The following is a 10,645-nucleotide window of genomic DNA, read 5'->3' on the forward strand; positions in this document are numbered from 1 at the left end:
ACGGCTTTTGTTTTACAAAAGAGGCAAAGGCGCTTTTTTTTTTTAGATTTAGCCCTCCCGGGTCGGCCAGGTGCGAGCCCGCCACGGCCCCGACGCTTACGCAACGGCCCGCCGGGTCGGCCATTGCGCTGCGGCTCCCGGGGCCGCCAGAGGCCGGCGCTGACCTGCACGCCCCGCCCCCCCCCGCGCCCGGCAGCAGGGGGCCGGCCTGCTCGGCGGGCTCCAGCACCGCCACCAGGCAGGGCCCGCCCGGGCGGGCCGGCTCCCCTGGGGACACCGCGCCGACATCTTAGCGCCGGCGGAGGACAAAGCGCGGCGGCGCTGGCCGCCGCCCCGGAGCCGCGGCTGTCACACGGCCCTCAGTGACACCCCCCGCCAGGGAGATTTCAAACGACCGCGGCTCCAGCCCGGCGCCTCCCGGGCACAGGCGCACCGCGCCGCCCGCGCGGCGGGGGAACGGGGCGGGGGGGAGAACGGGAAGGGGGGGAGGGAAGCGCCGCCGCGCAGCTGTGCCTCTGCGCTGACCCCTGCGGCGTGGGCAGGCGGCCAGGCCCGCCGGGCCCCCTCGCCCCGGCGGGGGGGAAGCGCGGCGGCGGGGCGGCCTCCCCGCGGCGCGGGGGCAGCGCGGGCCCGCACCGGAGCAGGCCGCGGGCCCTCGGCGGCTCCCGCTCATTGTTCCTCGCACAAGCCCTGGCAAACAGGAAGCCGCCTCGGCATGGGGCGCCCCCCCCCCCGCCCCTGGCGGGTGACTGGCAGGCCGGGCGGCCAGTGCGAACGGCGGCAGCGGCGAGGCGCAGCCAATGAGCGAGCGCGCCCGGGCGTAGGCGGGAGTTCCGGGCTGGCAGGGCGGGCGGGCGGGCGGCGGTGTCGGCCGGGCCCCCTCTCCCGCTGCAAGCCCCACCTTTCGGCTTTCCCGCACCGTCAATCAAAATAGGAAAAAAAAACCCGGAGTAGGCTCGGGCCGCCGCCGCCGCTTCAGCCCGTGAGCACAATAAGCATGTCCCCGGCGGCAGCCGCCTAGCCCCCGCCAGCAGGGCCTGTGTGCGAGCCAGCCAGCCTGCCTGCCTCCCGCCCAGCCAGCCAGCCAGCCGGCCGCTCGCACTCACACCATGACCGGTACGTACGCACCGACCGAGCCGCCCCGCGGGGCTCCCTTGCTCCTGCTCCTGCTCCGGCCCTGCGCTTCCCCGCTCCGGCCCCGGAGCGTCCGTGTGCGAGCGAGGCGAGAGCGGCACTGAGAGCAGCAGCAGGAGGAGCAGGGGGAGGAGGGAGAAGAGGGGCAGGGGCAGCAGCACGGGGAGGAGGAGGAGGAGGAGGAGGAGGGCTCCGTGCGGGAGGGCGGGGGGAGCGCTGGGGTTAGGGGGGGGGAGAGGGAGGGAGGGAGAGGGAGGGGGGTGATCGCTCCCGTCAGTGACTCTCCCCTCCCCCTCCCCGCTGTGCCCGCAGCTCCCGAGAAGCCCGTGAAACAAGAGGAAATGGCTGCCTTAGACGTGGACAGCAGCAGCCACAGCGAGTATCTCCAGCACGGCAACGGCGCCGCCTCGGCCTCCGCCGGGGCGGCCACCCCCCAGGTAAGCGCAGGCCCGGCCGGGCCCCTTCCCCCCCTCCCCCGGGTGACACGTTGTGAGCGGGTGCGGGAGCCGGTGCCGCCGCCGCCGCTTCCTGTGTGCGCGTCTGCGAGGAGCCCGGTCGCTGTCCCGCACTAACCGCCACCCACTTTCTCTCCCTGAACCCGCCCATTGTGGGTAGGACGCTCAGCCGTCACCGCTCGCTCTGCTGGCGGCCACCTGCAGCAAGATCGGCCCGCCGTCGCCGGAGGAGGATGAGGCCGCCGCCGCCGCCGCTGCCTCTCACTCTGCCGGAGCGGTGAGTGCCCGCCCCGCCGCTCTCGCACGGCCTGCCGGGGGGAGAGACAGCACAGCCAGCCAGCCCGCCCGCCCGGGGGGAGGGACGGGACACACGGCACTGCCCGCCCGGGGGGAGGGACGATAGCAGGGCCGACCTGCCAGGAGAGGGGTCCCCGGGCTCCCCTGCCTCTCCAGGAGGAGCCGGGCTCCCGGGAGGAGGAGGGAGCCGGGCTGCCCCCCCCCCCCCTTCCTCCTCCCCCGCCATTGGGAGCGGCGCCTTCATTTACTTTCAAAAACGGGGGGAGGCGGGAAACCTCCCGGCCCTGGCACCGGAGCGGCTCGCTCGGCACCCGGCGAGGCCGGGAGGCACCTCACCTCCACCTGAGCGCAGCCCCGGCACCCTCTCTGGGCTGTCAGCCGGCAACCGCGCACCCGGGCGGGAGCACAAAATGAAGGCTGGCTGTAGGGAAGGATGTAGTTAGAAGTAAAATGGCTGTTATAGAAGCGAACGCGGCGGTGGAAAGCTGCTTCCTGTATCGACGCTGCTTTTTTCTAGGCGCAGTTATCATGCGGTCCCTCGCGTTGCAAACTGAATTTCTGTCCTTATCTCTCATGCGCTGTTGCCTCTGAAGGGAGCCTTGATGACCTTGGGACCTTGTGTGATGAGATGGATCTTGCAGGCTAGAAATGTATTCTTGTTGAAGCTAGCTTAACCATCTCTGTAACAAAAGCCTAATGGAAACTCATATGTTCCTTAACTGGTCTAGCTAAACTCTCTTCTTGACTTATGCTCATAAAGTTAAAAGAGATGGGGCATTTCCAAATAACTGATACCTAAAAAAGGTCTGTATATTAAAAGGGAGTTCCTAAATACCTTTTAAAATGGCATGATGAAGTATTTTCTGGCCATAGTCCTTGGGAAATCACATATATTGCCTCTGATTTTTTTACTTTTTTTTTTTTTTTTTTTTTACAAAAAGGGTTCTGAAACAAGCAGAAAAAGCTCCTTGTTTTTTTGCTTTTAAAGTAAGTCTTTTTTTTTTTTTTAAACTTGCTGTACAACAGCCACTTATGTTTTTAGGATTCTGCAAATAGGAAAAAAAGCTGCAAAGCGTTTTACTGGTGGATGAAATGGCTTTGGCAAGCTTTTAACAAATGTCAAAATGTTAATGATAATAAGTTTACTGAATACTCGAGTACTACACTTTAAAATACTTTTAAACTGTACATTTCAGCTTACTTTACGTGAAGGGAAGCTGCAGCAAAATAGTTGTTTGAGGTCATGCAGCAGGTTGTAGCCTAATGACAGAGCTCGAAAATATATTAAGATTCTCACCCCCTTTCAAGTGTCCTTTCTGCTGAACCTGCTTATTTTCTCACGCAGTACACTTCTGAAAATCTTTCTAGACATTCTTGAGTGCTTGCTACCTCTAAAATTTGTTTCATAATACCAGATGCATACAGTGCTGAAAAGTGGAACATTGGATCTGTCTCTTGCATAAACATATACATTGAAAAGTGAATGATGCTTAAATGGTAGCTTGCTTTCCCGTATCCACCTTAAGGTTGTTCTCATTTCAAAGCTGGAATTGTGCATCTTGAGGATGGGTTGGTCTCTTAGCTTGAGCGGTTCTAGGTCTGATGGGGGTACTAGAGTGCTAGTCCAGGACAAATGGTTCCTGATAGTTCAAAATGGGCAAAGTGGTTTTGAAATAGTACTTCTTTATTCCCGTTAAATTAATCTGTTGTTATGTTTATGTATAAGAGGCTTTTCAGGGCAAGGCAGAAGCAATTCAAGAGAAGCCAAAATCTTAGTTAAAACTAAATATGAATATAAACTCACTCACTATTTCTCATACATGCAGATAGGCCCCTCCTACATATCTGCCGTGAGTTATGCTATAGCATTCTGGTAATTTTTGCACTCCTACAACATAGCTCTTGAATGATTCAGAATATTTTGGGTGGAAACTAAATATAAATTGGAGGAGATACCTACAGTAGCTGAACTAGACACTGGAGTTAATTAAGATGACCTTAGTAAAGGGAGGGACTGCAGTCCCCAAAATAAATTCCTTCTGAAAAACAGAATGCAGAAAGGGATTTAGTGCAATAAGTTGTTTTTTTTTTTTCAGGTCCCCTGAGTGTATCTTATTGGGGGGTGGAAGAGGGAGGGACGAAGGAGCTAAAAAGGCTTAAATTGTAGGTACCTCGTAATTCATAGGGAAAATGAAATCTGGACACAGACTTACTATCTTCCTGGGGTTTGTGATGCAAATCCCTTTCCCAGGAGTATAGATGGAACAGTTTGATATTTGCTTATGAGTGATGGTGCCTAATGTAGCAATGGGGAGATAGATAGTCCTTTCTCAATATCTTTTATACGCAAACTGCTGAACGTCTGGTAGAAGTATCAAGCCATATAAATGGATAGTAGAAGTTAAACTGGGCGTTTCCTTTTAGAAGCATTTGAAGAGCTTGCATGTATAAGGATAGCGGTGCTGTGTTTTTGGGGTTATTTTGTTAATGCTTTCCTGACATTTGCTTGGTAGGACCTGAAAGGGCTGGAGCCAGTATGCTAGGCTGGCCAGTTATTGCGTACTGCTTTCCTGGCTGAAATGGTATGCTGCAGCTGTTCCCCAAGAGACCAGGAGTATGATTTAAAAGCAACAGCAACAACAAAACTCCCATAGGAATGCAGGGAATATTGCGTGTCTGGGATTCGGGGAAGAGCTGGAGCAAATGTGATTGTGTTTGCTGTGATCTAGTCGGCCCTGCTTTGAGCTCAGGGGTTGGACCAGATGACCTTCAGAGGTCCTTTCCAACTGAAATTATTCTGTGATTCTATGTTGGTATCTGAATCCAAGCCTGCTGTTTGAGTGGACGCCACTTTTATGCCACTGAAAGGATTAGTGTGGAAATAAAAAGACTAATGAACGTGGCAACTGCTTCATATGGGAAGCAAGTGAAGAAGACAGTTGACAGAACTGAACTCAGCTCTGTTCTCCCTTCCATCCTGTCAATGAACTGGGCAGGATTTCTCTAGTCCACAAGGTTTCCAGCTCGGCCCAGGATTCTGGTTAGAGCTATATTTACTTTTGGATGACAAAATACTAGTAGGCATTGCTGCTGATCTCTTTTTTTGTGCATTGATGGAGATTGCAGGCTTTCATCTTAGGCTTTGACACCATGATCTATTCTGCCTGTGATCATCCGATATCAGTGCTTTGTGTCTGCCTGCTGGTGTTTGGTTTTAACGTAGATGGTCTTGAGTTTGTGGCTTGCTTACCTGAGAATCTTTTCCTCAATTGCCATACTGCTGCATCCATGGTTGGCTTAGATGCTTGCCATGGAAACTTCCCCTTGAATATTGCTGCCTGCTGGTATGTATGAAAGCCTTGCTGGGATGGTATGCACTACTGCCTGACCTAGAACGACAGCTCCTATGTTTTGACCTCTGGATGTCTTTCCCTCTCTTGGGAATTAAAAGTCTGAGAAGTTTTAGTTTGGGTCTTGCTTTTTCACTGTTTATCATTGACTAGTGATTCTACTTTAAACTTTCATATTTAGGATTCTTTTTCATTTAGTTGTAAGTACTCTAGTTTCATTCCAGTTTAAACATCTGCAAAGATTTTAGCATTAGGTGAAAAGGAGAAGCAAAGCAGAAGGTGGCAGAGCTGTCCTTAGGGCAGAAAACAAAAGAGGAAACGGATTCTAAAATTTAGGTCAGTTGTATGGCTGTCGCGTGATCAGATGATTGTTTAAGAAGCTACAAGGTTGATATGTTAACCAGTTGTTTATGTTCTCTTACTTCATTGCAACTCTCTTGAACGATCATGCTCTCAAGGGCCATTCTTATGGTCATGCTGGGCATAGCTGGGATAGGTGAGGATACAGCGCAAGACTGGTGCGTGTGTGGGGTGGGGGGACTGGAAGGTGGGTGAACTGGGAAAAGTGGCAGGCTGGCTGAGAAAGCTGCTGGCTCTGACAGCTGCCAAAGAATGGGAGCTGTCAGAGATGACTGCCCCAGTTGTGGTATATAGTTGCATCTAGTGCACTGCAGGCTGCACTGATTCTTTAGTCTTTAAAAAAAAAAAGGGGGGGGGGAAAGCAGGAGGGAATGATTTATTTGTGTTGTTGCTTACCAACAATATGTGGAAAACATTTGGAGAGGTTAATAACTAGCAATGTGGGGAAGATAAGTATCGTTCCTCTGCTGTAGGCAAAGCATTTGTTTGTATCTTTTACAAATAAAGGTTGGAGTGTTGTAAGACTGCTTTGGCATATCTCAAGCTTTAGAATTGAGTATCAGTGCTTCACGGAAGTTAACGAAAATCTGAAATTCCAGTTTGTTTATGCCTCACAACATAACCGTTTGAGATGCAACTAGCTTAACCTCACTTTAGGTGGAAATAGTAATAGTGCTGCAGGATAATATAAAGGCATTTTAAATTTTGTGTTTTCTGCTAGGCAAAATTGTGGTTGAGTGCCATGTGTCAGAGTTATCCATACTTCTCAGTCCTCTGGCCTATATGATGGTTTTGAGGAAGTTCAAAGTTATTGTGACATCCATTTTCTCCTTTATGTGTGATAATCTAGCTTCCTGATGCTAAGTTTCTGGATGTGAACAGATGTACCAGAATGTGTTCAGAAAAGTCTGCCTGGGATTGTCTTGCCTCTCTCTGTTTTATACCTTTGCAAAACAGAGGAGTTTCAGGTAGAATTAATGTAGTGCTAACAGTATGTTTCCTCTGCTGCTGTCCAAAAGCTCACCTTTTAAAACGTTCTTTGATTTTCACCTTCTAATTATGTCTTCCTAGTGCTGGATCAGAACCAAGTGTACAAGTTCTTTTACAGGTGCTTTAAGGATGTTCTTAAAAAAATTGTTTATTTCTCTTTACAGTTTTAGAGAAAGTAAGAAAATATATCTTTTAAAACATTTCCACATTTAAAGACAGCATAAAACAAAAAAGTTCTCTCTCTGGTATTTAAACATTAGTAAAAAGTGTAAGATCTCATGGAACAGTTGAGGCTGGTAAGGATCTCTGAACATTTCCTGGTCCAACCCGTTTGCTCAGAGGAGAGTCAACAAGAGCAGATTGTTCAGTACTGTGACCAGTGGGTTTTGAATATCTCCAAGGATGGAGATTCCACAACCTCTCTGGGAAGCCTGTTCCAGTGTTTGATCACCCTTAGATTTTTTTAAAAAAAAAAGAAGTTTTTACTTATGTTATGGGGGACAGAGTCAAAAGCCTGACTAAAGTAGTCATAAATAATATTCCCTGCCTAACCCCATCTATCAAGCCAGTTGTCTCATCATAGAAGGTTGTCAGGTTAGTTAATTAAGCATCATTTCCCCTTCCTAAGTCTAGGCTGACTACTTCTGATCACCTTTTTTTTTTTTTCCCAAGGTTATTTGAAGGCTTTTTTTTTTTTTCTCAGGGTTATTTGCTCCACTGCCTTCCCAAAGATTGAGTTGAGGCCTCAGGGTCCTCTCTCTTGCCCTTCTTGATGATTTGGGCAAGCCTTCAGCACCTGAGTTGAAGGCATAAGAAAAATGAACCATTTTACACAAACCTCTATGCAAAATTCTAGTTTGGCATGCAGTTGTATAGAGATTAATAAGTGTATAGATTAATAATTAATAACAAATGAAGTTACATACAATCTGGTTAAAAATGCCTCCTTGTTTCCATGTCTCATTCTTTAACACTGCAGATTTCTTGTTTCTACTACTGTCACGGACATTGTATTGTCTTAATTTACACAGGTCCTGAATTTCTACTGATTAAAAACAAGCTATTAAAGCTTTGGGTCCAGTTGTCCATCTCAAGCGAAAAGATGCAAATGTTCTTGAAATGAGACACAATTAAATGTTAAATATGTTTCACTAGATTGGAATTATCTTTTAAAATAGCATTTTAAGCAGACCCAGATAATACTTTTTCCCTGAAACGTTATTTCATTCTCCAAACTTTTGATTTGGGCAAGTGTATTTCTCTGAATTGAGTGGTTTCATTGGCAGAGGTCTGAAACGTGCAACAGAATTAATTTGCCTTAACAAGCAGCTTTGTGTCAGCTGAACCACAGTGACTGATGTTGAACATGTTTTTAACCTATGTCAAATACAAGATAGAATGTATTAGCTCATACCTTAATGAAAGAGTTGAAGCAAGTGCATTTTATCTTACGTTTGTAATGACCTAAGAATGCGCAGATAGTTTACTGTAGCTTGGTAAATACATGGTATTAAACTCGTACATTAGAGCCCTAACTCTTTCATAAAGCAACAATTTGCATGCGGCAGTGGCCCATCTTGTTCATTAGGTATGTGATTTTTAAATATTTAGGAGCTCGTGACTCATTATCTGTCCACTTCTGCTCATTTTGCTGATGCTTTTGCTCCAGGACTAAATGGGGCAAAAGTGACTTTCTGAAAAGTGCAGCAAAAAGCAGTCCACAATAGACTAGCGCAAATAAATGTTGGGTAGTTCTTTAGCAATAAAATACTGAAGGCTAATGGCATGTGTCCAGTTGATCACATTTAACATGTTGAAATGCAGATGCCTACAACACATACCAGTTCTTACAGGCATGATTCTGCCCTTTCCAGTTTCACTTTGTGAAGGATGTTTTATTTTTTATCACCCAAATCCTGTCCCTCAACATGGTTTAGATCACTTTGTAGAGGTATTTTATCTTCTGTATGTGTGTCTCCTTCCATATTTGACTTATTGTTGTTTTAATTTTCTTTAAACAAATTGAACAAGACAATTATTAGATTTTTATTTATCATGACATCATTCTTCAGGGATGAGAATTTCAGCTTAGAGAGATCTCTTTATTTTACGTGCTGGAAATTATGCAAGGCTTGTTAAAGAATCAAAAGACAGGCTGAACAGCGGTTCTTGATTCCACTCTTTGGTGGTACTTGACCATTCATCAGGTGGATGTATCATTTGATTTTAATTCTTCCTGTGCCTTGTGCCAGCTGCTCTCTCTGCTCTGTTCCTGTCTCTTTCTCTTGTTTCCTGATACTGCTTCCAGTGAACTCCCCGTTGCTTCCTGTTCTCTCCTCCTTGGCTGAGTCCTGCTAATGCTGAACTTTCCTCAGATCTTTGTCCCTTCCTCTTGACACGGAGCCTTTGGATTGCAACCGTCCAGCCTTCTCTTAAAGGAACAGCTTCCAAATAACTGCTGTCTGAGTATCAGTTGATAAGGAAAAGAACTGTTGCTTTATCTCTACCCCCTAAGTATTTTTCACTGATGACCGAGAGACAGTAAACAAACTCTGGTCTGTTAGGACTGTGCTGTAAAGATCAGTAAGCGAGTGGGCTGTACATGTTGCTCACCTATCAGTGGTAGAACTTGGAGTTACTACAACAATGCTTAATTGCTTGAGGATGCAGTGAAAGGTTACTACTCTTTTTAGTTGGAAAAGGAGTCCAAGAAATGTCCTACTAGCTCAGCAGAGTTTGAGAAAGGGTGTTACAGTCCAGCTTTGTTGTGCCAGTTAAGGTTAGAGATCATCCTCCAATACTTTTTACCATACAGGTTTTTTCATGCTTTAATACTAGCAGTTTTGATAGCTGCCAGATAGCTTCTTGAAAGCCTCACCCTCTTTTTGCCCCTCCCTCCTCATGATTCATCTGGTAGTGTCTGATACAGCCAGCTCGAAGAGCAACATGTGAATAACAGGCATTTCATGTACTGTGTGTAGCAATAGCGTCATGTGTGCATGGCTACCCCGGAGTTCTCCATGGGCTGACAAGTGTACCAACTAAAAGAGTGGCTCTGTTGAGCTAAAACCCTTACAGAGCAGGATTCGAGGGAAGATTTCATGAGATCATGACAAGGTGAGGAGAGATGTGTGCCCAACGTGAAAAGGTCAAAGGCCATTGAATGGTGATATGGAAATCAACATATGTTTGGGGAGGAGAACAACAATGTAGGTCATTTCCATATCATGAAGGAGACAGGTTCCCATTGAACTATTTCTGTGGAGGATACTCATATGTATTGCGTATGAGTAGACATAGACATAGTATTGCTTATCAGGTTAGTCCAGTTATAGCCTAAACATTCAATATTTGCTTGTACATAGTCTTAAATCAGTGAGAAATTATATCAGACTTGTAATGGTTCCCATTACTTTTTCTTTCTCTCTTGTTCTAATAGATACTATCAGCACATTATATTATAGATCTATTTTATAATGACACACATTAAACATATAACAATCATAGTTTTGCTTTTGGTATATTCTGACTGATGGTTTCTGATGACTTTTATGGATCTTTTGATACTTTATAAAACCTTCAGTTAATAAGTATTTACATACTAGTGAACTGAGTAGTTATGAACTTTCTTAGCAGCATTTCAGCAACCGGTACCTATGTGTAAACAATATTAAACACAAAGAGTATAAAGCTAATGTGGTAGCAAAGGAAAATGGACTTTTTTGCCTTTTTCTAGATAAGATGGTGCGATATGGAATGCTGCATATTTTTTTCTAATTCATAAATTATAAGCTTGAAAGACTAAAGGATTTAAATACATTCTCTAAATGAAAGGCTAATCAGTATAAGAGGAAAAGAAAATAATAAAATGGAATTACCATTACTCCTTTTTCTGATCCTTGAGGCATTAAGGCCATAAAATTAGTTTTGTTCTGGTGACGCTGTATTTATTTACTAATAAACTACCTGAAAGAGTATATATATGTATGTTTCAGGGCAAAAGAAGGCTAGCATTCTTTTTTTTTGTTCATAACTATTATTTGTGCAGCTCTTGAAAGG

General features: G+C 46.6%; 1 protein-coding gene across 2 annotated transcripts in view; it reads left to right on the forward strand.

Annotated features, from left to right (window-relative positions):
• The first annotated feature begins 830 nt into the window (after positions 1-830).
• The window catches only part of SP3 (Sp3 transcription factor), a 37,401-nt gene continuing 27,586 nt past the window's right edge, over positions 831-10,645 (forward strand). The window contains exons 1-3 of one of the 2 annotated variants that reach the window (XM_074595039.1): positions 831-1,116; positions 1,447-1,571; positions 1,750-1,866. In XM_074595039.1, coding sequence (XP_074451140.1) covers positions 1,110-1,116; positions 1,447-1,571; positions 1,750-1,866 — 249 coding nt within the window. In that variant the 5' untranslated portion in view covers positions 831-1,109. The remainder of the gene's footprint in view (positions 1,117-1,446; positions 1,572-1,749; positions 1,867-10,645) is intronic. The other variant, XM_074595040.1, reaches the window with a different exon arrangement.

The sequence above is a fragment of the Larus michahellis genome, chromosome 7, assembly GCF_964199755.1.
Source record: "Larus michahellis chromosome 7, bLarMic1.1, whole genome shotgun sequence".
NCBI lineage: Eukaryota > Metazoa > Chordata > Aves > Charadriiformes > Laridae > Larus > Larus michahellis.